Source organism: Nylanderia fulva, unplaced genomic scaffold (assembly GCF_048542155.1).
Source record: "Nylanderia fulva isolate GAGA-0341 unplaced genomic scaffold, ASM4854215v1 Scaffold23, whole genome shotgun sequence".
Taxonomy (NCBI): domain Eukaryota; kingdom Metazoa; phylum Arthropoda; class Insecta; order Hymenoptera; family Formicidae; genus Nylanderia; species Nylanderia fulva.
Genome location: NW_028190293.1, coordinates 2,899,329 through 2,917,584, shown reverse-complemented (window position 1 = coordinate 2,917,584; position 18,256 = coordinate 2,899,329). Strand labels below are relative to the sequence as shown.

General features: G+C 32.3%; 1 protein-coding gene across 1 annotated transcript in view; it reads left to right on the top strand.

Annotated features, from left to right (window-relative positions):
* The first annotated feature begins 400 nt into the window (after nt 1–400).
* The window catches only part of LOC114931480 (Z band alternatively spliced PDZ-motif protein 52), a 35,740-nt gene continuing 17,884 nt past the window's right edge, over nt 401–18,256 (top strand). The window contains exons 1-5 of the mRNA XM_085483156.1: nt 401–861; nt 16,445–16,596; nt 16,973–17,144; nt 17,260–17,396; nt 17,679–17,779. Of these exons, the coding sequence (XP_085339282.1) occupies nt 757–861; nt 16,445–16,596; nt 16,973–17,144; nt 17,260–17,396; nt 17,679–17,779 (667 nt within the window). The 5' untranslated portion in view covers nt 401–756. The remainder of the gene's footprint in view (nt 862–16,444; nt 16,597–16,972; nt 17,145–17,259; nt 17,397–17,678; nt 17,780–18,256) is intronic.

Genomic DNA, 18,256 nt, shown 5'->3' with positions numbered 1-18,256 from the left:
CATTCATCGCAAAGAGGGATGATCGGTGTTTGTTTGTTCCTTTCCTACAAGATATCTTTGTTGCTGCATTATACCTGAAGTCAGGTTCTGACATATCCCATCAGGCATCCGAAAAATCCGAATAATTTAAGTATTGACCTGAAACTCCAGAGAGAAAGAGAGAGAGAAAGAAAGAGGGTCGGTATAATTTCGAGATTTAAAATTAACATATCCGTGTAACTTAATATCACTTTTAATGAAATTTCGTCACATTTATTTCGTCATATGTTGCTATTTGAAGAGATTCCTGTTAGAACAGAATAAATTTGTCTCCTTTCCTCTCTTTACGTCCCCGCCACCTGTCTCCTACCACTGCTTCTTCCTCCTTCCCTTTCCTTCCACACTCTCGTACTCCTCCTCTTCATCCCGAATCGCGTGGCGAGGAGACTCTGCTGCCCGACTGACCGTCCTCGGCGCCTCTTATACCTTTACTCCGGTTTGCGCGTTCTTGAGGAACGTACGTGCCCGTTCCACGTTCCATTCGAGAGAGAGAGAGAGAGAGCGCGATTCATACCCCTCTTTCAAAGAGTACCTCTACGTTGTACATAAACAGCCAGATTTCATTCGTCGGTGGTGCACCTCGAAAATAGCCAGGTCCGAGTTAAGAGCTTGTTCGCCAATAATTATCGTACTTTTTTGAGATCGTTCTCGGTTCGTTTGTTCACACGTTTCATTTGCTCCGATTTGACGCGCTCGACAGTTCAGGCAGACAGTGATATGGCACAGCTGATCAGCGTCAAGCTATCTAGGTTCGACGGATCCCCCTGGGGTTTTCGTCTGCAAGGCGGCAAGGATTTTGGCACGCCGCTTATTGTGCAGAAGGTGAGCCCACCTCAAACAATATTTTATTCCCTATCCGGTTCAATGACAGTTGTTTTTCAACAACTTCATTAAATGTAATATTTTTCTCGTATTAAATATTAGAGCTGAAGAATTTGCAAATTATTAATTAAATATTAAACTTTTCTAGTCTCTTGCTTTCTCGCGTTTAAAATTATTGTACATAATGTTATATTAATATAAAATTAAAAAATTTATATATAATATGTATTTTAAATAATATTAAATAATAATTATACGCAATGCAGAAATGATGGAGAAAAAAATCACATTTTACATTTACTTTTATATTACTTTTTGTCAAAGCTCTGCTACGGAATATAATTTCTATTCTAGTTATATGGTTTGATTTATGTCTTATTTTTTTATTCGTCGTTTATTATTGTATAGTATTTCTTAAATTAATAATAAATATTAAAAGACTATCTATATATTTTTCTCTTTCTCTATCTTTCTCACTCAGTTTTCGGATTATAAAGGTATGTTTTTAAAGGCCCGAATCTAAAGTTGACTCGAGGCAGAAGTAGTAGTAGAAATATTTCTTGTCATATTTATATATAGCGATGTTTTATATAGCTATTTTCATTTATTCCCCTTGTCGTTCGCTTCCACAAAGATTTTCGATAGGAAAACAGTCCGATAGAGAAAATTATTTTGAATCACGTCCCAATATATTACCGAATATATAATAAAACTAACAATAAGTAAAAGAAACTATACAACGCTTTTATGTACTCTTTTCTATATGTGAACTCGTTGCATCTTTCCTTTATTCATAAAATATCAATTGTCGCAACTCGAATTGAATAGAATTTTCATTGAGCACAAGGATCAATCAATTTTCCTATTTGACAAGTGAAATCATCGATTCAAATATTTCGCGTTCGCGAATAACAGCGTTTTCATTATGCAATAATTTCTTTTCTCTCGAGATGTTGGCATTGTTATCAATTTTTATTATAATGTAAAAAATGTTTTATTGCATTTTTATACATAATTTCCAGATCGAATTACAGTATTAATGATTAATAAATAATTATGATTTATAAAATTTTTATATTGTTCTAATTTTTTTACTGTAAATTTAAATTGCCAAGATATATAAATTTGTCTACGTTGTAAAAATAAAAATTCGAGTTCTCAAATCTTCGGTACGCGGAAGCGGATAACGATAATGAACTCCGAGAGCAAGAGCGAGACGAAAGTGAAAAGCAAACGGCATCTCATGCGACTCGTCCTCGGAAATGAAATCTATATCAAAGACAGAAGTTGACTGAAGTTGACACTCGACAGGCAGACATGTGTTGATGCTCCGTAATGCAAGTCCCCCGTTTGCAATATGCGATTTAAAATACCGGAATTGATAACTATGGAAATTAGAACGTAGCAATCGCTTCTTATCTTCTTTTACGCGCGACAAAATATATGTTCGGTTCAAATAACTGTGCTTAGAAAAAAAATAATTAAAAATGAATTAAAAATATTAACATAAAAATACAATTAAATATTTTTAAAAATTTTTATCAACGCCAAATTCAGATACAAAACAAGTATCTAAAATTTTCTGAATTTTCTGGAATTTTAAATTATACTTACTCTGAAAAAAAAATTAATTCCACAAGTAATCCCCTGTTAAAATCTCTTATTCTTATGATTAATTCTACTTCTTCATATGATTCATACTACGATCTCATGTGGACAAAATATTGAATTTAAATTTTAAAATTAATAAAATAAATAAGAAGAAGGATGAGCAAATTGAATTCAAGAGCGAAAATTCGGCACGAGCTTTTCCCTTTCCCTTCTGCTTTTCGCGGCCGTGAGACGCGATTGAGTGTTTTGATATTACGATCTAGAAAGAGCGTTATGTAACGTTGACGGCAAACGTTAAATTATTTCACGCGCATCGACAGAAATCGTTGCCAACTACGTGCGAAACGTCGAGCTCGCCATCGCCACCACCGCCCTGACGTGTTTTGGCGATGCTCGGCGCTGTAACACGAGAAGCTTTTGGCGACCGTGTAGAGACGCGGGGCGTTCCGTCATTTTTTCTGCATCTTTTTTTTCAGGCGATTATGTAGCGTTATACTGCCATAAGCGCTATTATTAAGACGCGTTGTCAGCGAGTGCCAATGTCGAGCGACGACAATCATCGCAGATTTTGCAATTCGCGCGCAACTGTCAGAAATTTGACGTTTGTTGTGTGTTGATGTATTATAGTTCAATAATTTTTTAATATAATATTTCATATTATAATTATTATACAATATGTAGTATATATTTTTTCTTGTAATAATTATAATCATAAAAAAGAGATTACTTTTCTCACTTATTATACAAATGCTAACTTTTATATATGTTCGATTTGTAGATTTGCTGAAAGAAGGATACTTGTTTTTATATTTTTTATAAAATATTTCAACAAAAAGTAGTAATTTGAGTTTCTCAAGGGCAGCTGATTCCTCGGGTTTCCTTGAATTCTTGTTGCGTGCTTAGGTCGCGGATGTTAACGCATTTGCGAATTATTTTAGCAGTCGCGTCGAATTATCGCGGCATCGCAATTGGGTTCAAGTATGTATTTTGAAATGCAAAATAGAAATTGGATCGGCGATCGCCTCTCGGCGAAAACCAGTGCAAAATGTCTTTGACACACCACTAGACTCATATTTCTCTCCTTTCTGAGAAAACCGAGGGTGGCCGGACGCCGGCCGTATTTGCGGCCTCGTAAAATAAACGTACCACGTGGTGTTTGCTACGAAAAGAAGGCCAAGTTCGAAGTGCCGATTGCACAGATAAAATCGTTCAGCGCAGTCACGATTAATTATCACATCCCTTTAATTCTGCGGATTTTAAATTTCAATTAATAATGCAGGATGCAAAATACACACACTTCTGAAGAAAATGCATAATTAATTAAAATTAAAAATCCACAGAATTAAAGAGCCGTGATAATTTGATATGAAATGTGCGTAAAATATTTCACATTTTTATTGTCTTGTCGACATTCTTATGATTTATACAATTTTTTTCGACTGTAAACATACACGATAAAAATTAAAATATTTTGGTTTTTTATTTTGCTGACTTTATTTGAACACCTCGCTAGCCGAAAAATGTATTACTGTCAAAAATTAAAAAATTACAATAAATAAAAAATGACGATCTTTTCTGATATATTCTTGGGAAATAAAAACTATAAAAGCATCCACAAATTAAATAAATTATTTTATTATTTGGAATGAAATACTATGCGACTTAAATTCGATAAATGCTCAGATTATTGTTCATGTTTGTGTACAGCTTTGTTTGAAAGATTCGTTTTAAGAAAAATTCGCCCACGGAATTAACCGATGGCGAGGAAGAGAAGAAGAGAGAATGGCGTATGTCGCTGGCAATTCGAGGCAAATTATTTGGGCGTTCTATTTCTAGAAGGTGCCTTTGCGAAACCCGCGCGCGCCAGATCGAACCTCGCTTCGCGACGACGAAGACAGCAGGCGCCGATTTCGACGACGACGACAACGGCGACGACATCGATGTCGTCTTCACGGGGGCCGTCGTTTTTTTCTCAGACGGATAAATAATGCGGCCGCGCGAGTATCCGGTCACGATCCGAAACGAAATCAAACGATTTCTGTTCAACGAGCAGAAAAATATTTGGACGCGCATTTTTAGAAGCTGTGGAAAAAGAACTTTAACGCGTGTTTAACAGAGTTTATATCGTTAATACACCGTAACGCGAGTCTTCGTCGATCATCGCGACGATAAATATTTCTGCCAACAGATCGACCAAACTCGCGTAAAATCGACAAAATATTTTCCCCTTTTCTTATTTATGAGATAAAAGTATATGGTAAACAAAAATAAATTTCCCATAAATTTCCAGTAATCTCAAGTATAAAAAATTGCACATAATTTCAATTGTCTCCTTGTACATCTGTCATAATATGTAAATCTCGAGTAAACATTAATCTAATATAATAAATACTAAAAAATCAATATTTAAAGAGATTAAAAAAATCTAATTTAATTTAATTTAAATTTAACGATTCATTATTTATATATTAATAAATGCTGAACATTCATTTAGATTATATTCCATTTGACACACTATATATTCCGAATCTTTTTTATAACGTTTATTTAATCGCATGAAATTTTAATGCTGCGAACACGTTTCGAAGATCAAGATCACGCACAAGATTTTGCCGTGGCAAATTTTTTTATTGCAATTTATTTTTCTTGCGTTCTATCTACATGCACTTCCCGCGATTCCAAGACGAGTGCACCGACAGTGCATCGAAGCGTAGGCGTTCGCCTTATGCGATAATACTCGCTGAAAAACGCGTTATCGCGACGTGAAAGAACTCGGGGTGAATTGCAAGTATCGTTATCCGATTAGAACGTCACACTGGATGATAAGATTTCTTTCAGGCGCGAGAGAAAACCGTTCGAGGTGAAAGAAAGGCAATGAGAAAAAAATTTTGAAGGAATTTTTCGATGGTCATTAAAACGTAGTTCACGCACGTGGCGTTGCCCTAATAATGGCGTATCGTTCTGCTAATTAAACTGAACTTCCTCAGGCGTTATACGCGTAACGGAATTTTAACGAGGCCGCGCGAGAAAACAGTTTGGCTAGCGATAGCATTGCTCGATCATATTAGATTATTTTGCGTTCATCCAATAAGTAAAAAAAGATCATGTTTGACACAATAATTGTTGGAATGATAACATTCTAATTAATCTAAATAATGGAATGGAAATATATAATTAAAACCTGCAAAAGTTACTGAGAAAACTATAATAAAATTCCAGATAAACAACTAACAATAGATTTTACACGTAACTTCTTGTCTAAATTCTTTAGATAAAATTTAATTTTGATTGATTGAAAAATCCATAAATAAAATCATCACTCCCTGATCAAGGTAAACATACGAACAACGATATTGGTGTTCTGCCAAAGACGTGAGTGATTTATGCATCATATGACAAGAAGAAAATCCGTAACAATGTGTCATCTTCATCTATATAATACAATAAAATAGTTTACGAAATACTGTTACACAAGGACTGTTATTTCTTATGAGAACGATTGTTTTCTGTAACGTTATATTCACCTATAATAAAAACTGCGCAATTACTTTTGCTATTTATAACTTGAAATCAGTATTTATCAGTGTCTGCATCGAAAAGTTAATTGCTTTTCTATTTAATATTTGATTATCGTTAATTTTAAAAATATAAATTTATTTATATTTTTCTTTTTCTCAACGGTTTTCGTGTAAATGTGGTTTGTTACAATAAAATCGAATGATAAAAAATAATTGTAGGAAAAATTATATACAATACATATATATTATATAATAAAAATATGTAAAATTATGAAACTTATTTAACATTTAGATATTATTACTATAGATTAATTAATTATATAAATCAATTAATATATAGTTTTTAAAAAACAACATGATTAAACTGCAAATTCACTCAACAATTAATTTTGTAATGCACCTATTAAAATGTATATTAATATTAATCTAATAATATCGTCAAATGCGTCTTCATATAAGATGCATTCACATCGAACATGTTTCAAATCTAATCGGCCGTTTTATCAGACAGGAAATGTGATTCAATTTTTATCGAAAAGACAAATATTTGGTCTTTTATTGATTATCTAAAATTATCCCTTCGGGAAACTATGGCTGTCTCGGTAATTGAGAGTTCTGTTTATGCGTACGCACACTGTGTGCATACGGCTGCATTCGCGCCGTTGCACACGATGCAACCGGGAAATTGCAGCGCGATTTGTTTGCGGACCGTGAGAAGCGAGGGTGAATCAAATCTCGCACACAAGATATTCACGGCTGCCGTGGCGCATCGAACAGATTGCAACGTCCTAATTCGGACGACGTCGAAGAGAGGAGACATGCATCCAATCTGGATTTCCGCGAAGTGCATTCAGGCGGGGTTTGTCGCGTTTAAATAAGGATGAAAACCGAGAAAATCGTCGGCCAACGATCTGAGAATGACGACTATTCGTGTATCAATTTGCTTTTTCTTATTTTGAAAAGCATAATTTTGTAGCACATTTCGACGATCCTATAGTTAATTCATCCTGGGCATACATTTATGCTAGGAATTTATCTGTTTCTGATAGAAAAATAACGAAAAATAAAATTATTATGATCGGAAACGTTTCCGAATAGACACATAATAGCTGCCCTGAAGCATAAAAAATAAAAATCATAATATTCTGTACAAGCCAAGAGATTATAAATTAATACATAATATGTAAATGTTTTAGAATTATTATAGTCAAAAATAATTCATATGGGTATACATATATATTAATCGTGATTTTATACTTCATATATATAATATATAAAAAATAGAATAATTAAGTATTCACATTGTATAGAGCAATTAAAATTAATTGCTACATTAAATAATTAAACTGATCAGTTGTAGTATAAATTATTATTAATTGCGTACATATAGAATCACATGTATTTAACATTATCAGGAAGAAAGGTAAATAGAAAGCAACGAACAAGTTATGTTGTTTTGGCAAGAGTTATGCATATTTTTCGAGTAATGAGTTCAAATTCCTATAAGATAAATATTTGTTGAGATTTTTGGCAGTGTAAACTACAGAAAAATGATATCCGAAAGAATGAATTAAAAACAAAAAAACCACAGAAACAAGCCAAAAAGAAACTGATTTGATGAATTATGTGAGTATTTTGGCTCAACTTTTTGGAAAGCAAAAGAACAATATATATTACACACGGTACAACGATACTCAAAGTGTAAAACATAAATGTTAGCAACTATATAATTAAATAATAAATAATTAATACAAAAATATAGTAATTCATAAACATATAGATTGCAGTTCTGACATATAAAGCTATCTTAAATTCGAGTAAACGTCAATTTATTATACGAACTTGATTTAGCACACGACGATCGCTGCTTCTTTTCGCGATCTCAAAGATTCAAGATTACAAATAGTTAAACAATCGCTTAAAAAATGCATTAATTTGCGTCAAAAATGAAAATTTGTGATATTCTTGAAAGATTAATACGTGGATTTACAAGTTTGAAATTACTTATCGCGGAATACGTGATTTCACACGAAATTGATACTTTATAACAAATACTTATAAAAGATCGAGACGCGTGTAACAAACGATGGCAAAAGAATGAAGGAGAAAAAAGTTACGGCAAGAAGCGGTGAGAAATAAAAGCGATATTTTTATATTCACAAGAGTAAGCTCGGTGGCGCGTCCGCCACCGGGTCTCAGCCTCTATTAATATCCACGGACCGGGCTTCCTCTTAAGCGTTCATAGCGAACTCCCTTTGCACGAACAGCCTGAAATGTGCAATCGTGAGAAAAAAATTTGGTCTTCTCGAAAAAAATGGTCAATTGTATTTTGGAAAGAAAATTGCTGTCATAATAGATATTCTTTAAAAGATCAACATAACTGTAAACGTGTGTAAAATTGTAACGACATATTTAAGAAAAATAAACAGGAATTGTAGAAATTTTGAGAGATGTAAGAGATGATTTGAAATAAAAGTTTGAGAAATAAATAAAGTTTGAAATAATTGATAAAATAAATACTAAATTAATCAATTGTAAATTAAATTAAAAAATTATTTTAATTTTTGATAAAAATTATTAGAAGCAAAAAAGTATAAGTGAAATATATCTCGACAGAGCCGAAAATTTCAGTGCAGCGTCGTCGTAAATGTCGATTCGATTTCGAGAATGAGAATAAGATAGTGGGAGGCCCCCATTGTGGGAAATTTGCCAAAAGTCGACGCAGAAATGAGTCTTCTCCCGTTTGTTTGTCGTGGGCTACCACCACGTGAATCCATTCGTAACGTGACATCCTGACATGTCCGTATCACGGCGGTTATGTCACCATTACGATAGCGAATAGTCGAACTGTATCGTGCGATGATCTATACATATATATTCGTGAATTCGAATCATAGGAGAGCAAAATGCAAATTGGTAAAATTAAGCATACATTTTTATCATGCTTATAAATATTTATTTGATTTTATCAATATTGTCATAAGAATATGAGATTATAACTTCTGTGTTATTAGATAAAATGAATTTTAAAAGATTATTATATCAGATTTATTTATAAATTTCTGTTTATGAAATTTTTGCTAATTTTTTTAGATTTTTATAAATATCTAATATAATATTAAAATCTAATATAATATCTAATATAATATTGAACTATCAAAAAGTCCGTATAATAAAAATTGACGTTTATTCAAAAAGATAGCTTCATATATAAGTATAAATAATGTACTATATTTTTAGAGTATATATATTAAATTATATATTTGCTAACATTTGTATAAAATACTTCAAGATTAATTAAAGGAATAATGAGCAGAAAAATTCAGATTTAAATTCAACGGTGTAATCCAGGATGAAATCATCTTGCTATTTGTGTTGAATTCGCACTTGAATATAATCGCTAAATGCGCGTGATAAGCGCATTACCATTCGTCATTTTTTATGGTCAGTTTTTTATATGAACTCATCACGATGTGCTGCTATTTTTTTCTTGTTATCGGAATTCATTCATCAAGAATGACTCATCCGGGCACCGGAACGTGCCTTCGCCTCCACATATTCTTTCTTTCGTGGTCTTAACAGTGCGTATACAAATATTAGCTTAAATGTGTCCGAAGAAAATTTCAACATCCTGATGAATCAGAAGAGTGACTGAAAGGCTTTTCAGTATTTTTCCCCTTTATCATCGACGAGTAATTTATCCGCGTTTACGCTCAAACAATCACGCTGTGTTTGCGAAAACTGATTGTTCTCTGTTTCGCAAAATAGCCGGAAGTGTGTTCATTCAGTTTATATCTACTTGTTAAAAATTCTTCTTTAATTAGTTTTAAAGGATTTTATTTAAAAAGAAAAATAAAAATTTCGAAAATGCACAATTATTAAGAAAAATAACAGAAGAACAGTTTTCCTGATTAAATCAGAAAGAAAATTAATTAAAAAAAAAATTAAATAAAAATAATCTAATTTAATAGTAATTTCCTAATCTTTCAAGTGTCATTTTGTATTGGAATGCACTTTGGCAATGTGGTCCTTTGTGATTCTTTCAACCGCCTTCCGGTATGCGTGTCATCGTACCGACTCATACGAATCTCCGAGAATCGATTCCACTTTCACGCACTCGTTGACCTCCGTTTTCTCGGTTTCGTTTCCTGGCACTCGATATACTGTGCAAGATCACGACAATTCCGGGGTCGTTCTTAAAAATACTGAATACTTTCTGTATCAATATGCGTTCGTATTCAAGAATAAATTTGGAATAAAAATCAAAATTTAAAAAAATGTATTATAATATTTATTTTAAATTAAAAGACGCATTTGATCTAAAAAAGGGATAATTATAATAAATATTAATTGATTTCAATTATAAAAATCGAATAACTCTCCACGCTAATGTCATCGATATTTAGTGTTTTGTGGATGGAATTTTATTATATATGGTTCCCTTCACGTTTATTATTATAAGTAGTTGCAGTAATAGAAACGGAGCAGTTTGTTTAAAGAGATAAGAACTGGTTGACTGTGCGCCGATAATTTTGGTCTGACGTTACTGTCTATTTCTCTCTACTAACAAGAACGACGAAGGCATTTAGCCTGGTTTCGCTTCAATATTTATTTCGTCATCGCCACATGGATATGTATCCGACCTCGAAGTTGAATAACTCAAACAATAACGAAAAGCGGTCAAAATTACTCATTACATTAGTAAATAAATATTAATTTTATTTTTTATATAATATAATATAAAAATAATAATAGATTTAAAACACTTTTCTCAATTATATAATTCTGAAATTTAATTGCGTCTTTTAATTTTGTCTTTAATCTTTCATCTTGATTATATCGATTTTGATACGTGTGCATTCTTTAGCATAATTAAAAATTATTACATAAATATTTATATCATTTTGAACATAATTATTATATTAATGCATTAATCTTGCATTAGAAGAAATCGAAATTTGGCAAAATAATAATTGAAATAAAGTCATGAAAAAATAAAAACTTTTATAATAACAATTTAACCTTTTTTCAAATACATTCAGTTTATATATGTTAAAATGAAATTTGTCTAAAGTTATATTTTAATTTTGAAATGAATAGTGACTCAGAGGTGAATTACTATAGCAATCAAGTCGCTCGACTCATCGACAAAGCTACAAAGGAAATAACCGCGCGCAGAAAAATGCGAAACGCGTCTCTCGTTTCTGTAAGTTTTGCTGATGTAAAATGCAACTGGTTCGCACGAATGCGTTCTCCGGCGGCGCGGCATTTTTGAGGGGTATTGCACGTATGAATGAGCCTTAAGAATCCTCGTCCTAAGTTTAAGTGAGACAGAGAGAAAAGGGGGGAAAGAGAGAGATAGAGAAAAACGAACAGATGCATTCCAACATGGAAGGTGGGATGGATTCGTCTCTGATAACCCGCCCATTGGAATGCGTACCTCGTACACCTTGGTGTATTCTCTCTCTTTCTCTCTCTCTTGGTTTCACTTCATTCGGAGTGCATACCTATACACGCACGTATGCACGAACGCATACAGATACGTGTACGCTGCGCATATTCGGCAGTTATTTTTAGAATAATTCTGACAGGCGGACATGTGGCAGCATTTCGGATGCAATAACTGCCATCCGGGGATTTATACGTCACGCAAATCGCCAGATAGGATTTGCTGAAGTTTATAGCATCGGTTATAGCACTTTGATCTAATTGTTCATTTATTAAATTGCCACGTGGTATTTTGACATTAAAATAGAATAGATGCAGAACATGCTGCACGGAAAGTGCACGCGACAATTCAAAAACTAAATTTAATTGCTGTATCTCTTGCACCTGCGTTTATTGTAAATTAAAGTTGAGATTAAAGATATACTGTCATTTATTTTCTCTGAGAGAATCAATTTATATATTTCAATAGAAAAGCACATTTCAGTAGTAGAGCGATTAAATGTCAAAAATCTAGGTATATGGTTTTAAATAAAATTTTAATCAAATTGCAAAATTCAATGCTGCAAATTTCACAGTATCCCTAAGGACTCTTTTTAATTCGTCAAAATTTGTGAAATGGAGAAAACAAGAAGTCGCGAGTAATTTTCTTAGTTTTTTATGAACTATCGCGATAATGTGTCTCGTATTTTCGGAAGTATATGTATTTGCTCGCATTTATTACCCGGCTTTTGCATTAGCGCTGCAATTATTCGTTGAATGAAAGCAATTGTGGGATGACGGCGGGACGGACGTGTCGCGTGCATCGGAACGAACCTGATATACCTTGATGCACTTTCTACCTTTCGGTCGTCGCTTGTGACTCGAGTGTACATAACGATTGTAACGTGTTCGGGAATCTATTTTTAGACCGGTCCAAGATTATTTTTAGAAGCGGTCTGCCCACCGGCATCTTAACCCTGACTTACGTTCATGTCCCTACGTTTTCATGAATACCAGGACGATAGGGACACCGCGAAGAAAGGTGGATCATTAGAAGGTGCGTGAAAAAATGTGCAACGTGTGAAACATGCGAGATGTTTTCTATCTGGTTTCTGTGGCCTCTGGCCGTCTACGTGAATTTTTTTACATTTCATTCATTAGTAATAATTTTAAAAATATATAAGACAGTACAAAGATAATTTTTAAATTGTTTGCAGATTTTTTAACTATTTAAATTTGCTTCACCTTACGTCGCTTTATCCCTCAATTAGACACTTGTCATATGATAAAAAATTCAATAACGTTTGAAAAATACATATTGAGCCCGAATATCACAATCATAAATTCAACCGTAAAGATTATTCCGAAGTTTGTGCTCTAGACTGTTGGAGTTTATCGAAATCGAAGACGAAGCTGAACAGTAAACTAGGTATTACACTCAGGACGATGACGCAAGCTTGCGAGCTTCTATTTGCGGCGCAACTACACGCGCAGATCAAACTGCTCTCAAGCTCACGTTTCAATTTCGCGCTGATTGTGTGACATTTCGCATGAATAGTTGTTGAAAAAAGTGAAAATTAGGAAATTAAATTGTTGAAAAAACTGCGAATAATTTAGCAAAAAATTAGTTTCGTTTCGTTTTAATTTTTAGATTATTATTAAGAAATATTTATAAATAATCACATAATATATAATAAGTTCCAGTAGCAAAACATTCCAGTAGCAAAAGAATCAGTAGATTTTCAGATATAGAGAATCTACAAAAACCACCTATACTAGAGAATTAGAAGAGTCTGAAAAAGTAATAGACACGATTTTCAACCATAGCACATGGGGACCAATATATTCTTGAAAGCGACATTTTTATGGTTATAGTTCCATTTTTTCTCTTCACCCAAAACTAAGTGAGAATAGAAAGAAAAAAACAAGGACTTTCTTAATAACTTGTGAAACTTGCACGGCGAAGATTAAAGCAATGGTTTTTATACATTTGACATTAAGAACATGACTCTATAAACTCTATATACATGAATCTAGAAAAAAGATACAAAATGCAATATTTTTTTATATTATCTAAAAATGTGTAAAATGCTATAATAATATTTTAATTTGCTATTAATAATTTTCTCCCTTTCTTTCCTATTTCTCAAAACAAATAAGGATGCAATTCTTTTTTCCTCTTTATCTTTCTTTATTTTATTTCTCTCTCATATATTCTTGATCTTGATCTAATTTTCAAGAAAACATGTATTGCATAATGCCTTCTGTAAATAAGTACATTTTTATAACCACACAATTGCTCTTTTAACGTCCATTGTGTCTAATTGTTTCTCAAAATATTGAGGATATATTTCTAGGATATATTCGAATAAACAATAATGAAAAATCATCAACATAATTTCTTTTAATTAAAAATTATAAAAGTAATCTTTATATTTTCAATTTATAGAAAAATATATCATGTTTTATTTTCAACTGCTTATGAAACGACCCACTTTTCGAAAAGAAGAACGAAATAATATCTATTCTATCTGGGTATTTTATGGGGGAACGACTGTCGCGCGACTCGTAATAAAAATAACGGCGATATATTATGAGATGTATTTATAGAGAAAGAAAAAAGAAGTCCTGGCCCTCTTGCCCAATTGTGTGTGTTTGCAAAGAAGTTAAAGTTCATTATAATTATTTTCTCTGCCAAAATGTCAAAGAAATCATTACTCGATAAGTCGCTCACAGGATATTTCGCTCCGTTATTCAATTATTGTATTTGTTCCTCATCGATGATAATGAAATGATGCGTTTGTTTTAATGTTTCAATAATTAATTCTTTGTAATAATTCGTTGCATTTAATGTGTCCAAATAATTTAACGAAAGCAATGAATATCTTGCTCCATTTTAATTTTTTGAATATCGAAGAATTAAATCTGAGATTGCCTCTTTTTATCCTGAATTATTTTCATGTTTTTTAAATCTTTATTTGTTTAATTATATACAATAATTCTTTTAGGTTTATCTTCAATCTCCTATACATAAAAAATATTAAAATTATTACTCATACAAAAAATCAAATTAAAATTAAATAATTACAGGAGTTTTTTCCTGTAATACATATATATTTAAATTAGTAATATTTAGCTCAGATTAATTCTTCCTTAATTTTATTCCCAATTACATTGATACGACACACAGAAGCCTTTGTTAATCTGGCCTTCATCATCATCATCATCATCGTCGCGATCGAGCTCGTAATTAGCATGTTCGATAAGAAGAACGCCAGCGAGATTGCGAGGAGAGTTTGATTTTTTCTTTTGAATACTTCTGTTTCTCTTTAACATTTTTTACTACCCTCTTTTCGTCTCTTCATATTGCCGACAACGAGTCTCTAACGTGAATGGATGCACAGTGTCCGACATTCGAGGCGTAATGACGCGCATGCACTTAAATATAGTGGCTCTGGAGTCTGGATACAAGGGAGAAGAGGAGAGATCCAATCCGACGTCTCGTAAAAATAGATTCGAGATTCGAGACGAGAGCTTCAAATATCACCACTAATCAATCCTTTAATTTTGCTATAATCTGATTATAGTACATTTTTTATATACTATAGATTATATAGTATATTTGATTAACATAGGAACAATTAAAAACCGTGCTCTTTTCATAAAGCGTATATCAAATGCTGTTGTTAATTTGAGAGAAAATATAAATAAATCGAATAATCTAAATTTATGAATCTGATTAATTCAGATCATTCAACCTATGAGTAACACTCCGGAAACACAAACTTCTATATTCGAAAATATGATTTACTGATTGTGTGACAGATTTGTATCAAATAAATCTCGTGAAATGTGCATTTTCATCAAATTATACTGATGTGCAAATGCGGAATTTATTTTCTTCTTTAAATTAGTTGAATGTAAATATATTATATTATATTTAATATATTATATTTAAAAATTAATAAATAATTGTCACCGTAAGTGGTGAATAAAATAATAATTTATATTTGTATTATTTGTAATTATATAAATTAATCAATCGCATAGATTGATAAATGCTAATTGCAGTAACTAAGAAATAATCGCGTTTGGCATCTTCTAGTACCTGTTGCGATCATATTTCGAGAATACACATACGAAACAGCTCGGACTGCTATTTTTCAGCTCGAGTTCTGCCGCATGAATAACAACAAGATAACCGAGTGTAAACAATAACGCGCTCCACGAAGGCCGAACACATGTAAATTATAACATTTATGAAATTAACGCGCAATAAAAAAATTTATTATTAATTTAGTAGTTGATTCTCGTTATTTGATCATTTTTACAATTTCATGTATTATGCTGTCAATCCGAAGATGGCTAAAATTTATTAAAAGCTCAAAACGCAATGTAAATATAATTGAATCTTAAATATGCTAAATAAGCATATTTGATTAAATAATTATTCTTTATAACATACTTCGATAATTCACCATTACCATACGATTATGACAAATATCGCGAAATGCCAAATACGATCATTCTGCAACCCTAAGTCGATTAGAAAATTAGTTCGTACCAATAATTAATTTTTACGATCGACTATTCGTAAGAGTTTTGATGATTATATATCAAAGTAGATATTTCTCACAAATATATTCATTTGAAATAGGAATCAAAGTGACAGAAAATATACTGATTTACTCTTTTTTAAGACTAAGAGAAAATGCAGAATTAAACAAATCGGGACTTTTTTAAGTAAATTATTTTTAATTGCAAAAAATAAAAATAAATTAATGATTGAAGACATCCATGATTCTAACCAAGTTTCTTTAAATTTTAATTACGTACTGTTGCTATATCTTTTTACTGTCAATCATATTTATATGATATATTAAAATAATATGTAATTATTGGTGAATTTAAATTATAATTATAATGCATGATTGCAGAATCAAATTGTATATTTAGTATATTACTATTTAATTATTAAATTCAGATTTCTCTCGACATAAATCTAAGTCAGTCTGTTTTTATTGCAGGTTAATACTGGTTCCCCTGCGGAAGCTGCTGGTCTTAAAGCTGGCGATGCGGTTATTAAAGTCAACACCACCGATACGTATAATTTAAGGCATAAAGACGCGCAGGATGTCATAGTCAAGGCCGGAAATAATTTTGAACTGACTGTTCAAAGGTGAGACGATAAGCATAATAAAGTTGCGATAAACGAATGATTCAATATTGAAAAATATCGCCACGTCAAAGGTTGAGCAGTAATGGTCTTTAATCGACTGTTTAATCAATTGTCAGCAAAAATATTATCGTGGCCATTACTGACCGATTATTATTGTAAAGATAATAATCATTAATAACATGTACTTACCATATAAACTTGCTATTTTTTCAGCAAATTTGCTTTTCCAATTTTTAAATAAATTGATATATTATTTTCGCGATATTAAAATATGATGATTTTATGAAACGAGTATTTTGATAATATAAAACTGCAACGATGTATAATTGGAAGCCCACCAACGTCTGTTAACGAACGATATAAATTATCATTATAGAGGTGGCAGTACCTGGAAACCGCATGTGACGCCCGCAACCGCAAACCTGCCGTCTCCGATACATACTGCCTCCGCGGGTAATGTTGCACCAGTCACAAAGACCTCTTTGGCAGCGAAGAAACAGGACGGAGCTCACATCGGTGGCGGACACAACTTTAGCCCCAAGCCATTCGTTAGTATCGAGCGTTTATCCGCGTCTGTTCCCGCCGTACCAATTCTGCAACAAAAACATGAGAGGCGGTTAGTTATTTATTTCTCTGCACTATGTGGGACATAATAATTTTCAGCTGAATGGCACTGGCGACGGTCCAATTAAATCCATCGTGAACAAACAGTACAACAGCCCCGTAGCGATCTACAGCGAGGAAACCATCGCGGAGACACTATCGGCTCAAGCGGAAGTTCTTGCCGGAGGTGTCCTTGGGTAAAATTGCGATACCAGATATAACGAAATACAATTGATGGTGGGACTAAAATCGTTTCGCTTTGAAATTATTTTCAAATCAGATTTACACAATCGACAACGTAATCAAATTAATAATCGACGAGTAGAAAAACTGCAAATATTAAGAGTCTATAAAAGAAATCTGTAGAATTTAATATATAATTCGAGAGAATAACTTTTGTTTTCTTAGTCCCGCCAACTATTAAATTTATCAATTGAATATAATAAAAATAAATTATTGATGATGCAAATATATTGCAGGGTAAATTTCAAGAAGAACGAGAAAAACTACAATGCCGAGAATAGCGAGGTTTTCAAAATGGTCCAGGAAGCGGACAAAGAACCAAAGACCCCAGAACCTGGTTAGTATTCATTCATTTTACTTCGATGATATATGACATATCAGTTTTTTAAGGAGTTAAAGATTGAGAATTTTAATGCATTTTAATTAATGTATAATTGTTCTTACTATACATAGCTAAGTATACAAGTTATAAAAGATCACTGAAGAGCGTATTGCATACAACTCATTATTCATATATTTTTGATGTTAATTTTCAAAATTATCAAAATTATCAAAATTTTTCTGGACAGATTATTGCAGGTAAAATAATTTATTATATCTACAACGATATATTGTTGCAGCTTTTTCGATTCTTGCGATCGATTTTGTGACAATTTTAATTTGTATATAAAAGAATTGTGTGAAAAATAGATCAAATAAGTTACAAGTTTCTTTTTAAGAGAATCAAATTGTCTGCTCGATAATCTAATTGAAAATACCGAAATGTATAAAAAATTGCGTTCTTCGGCGATCGATCGGGTGGACCAGAATCGGC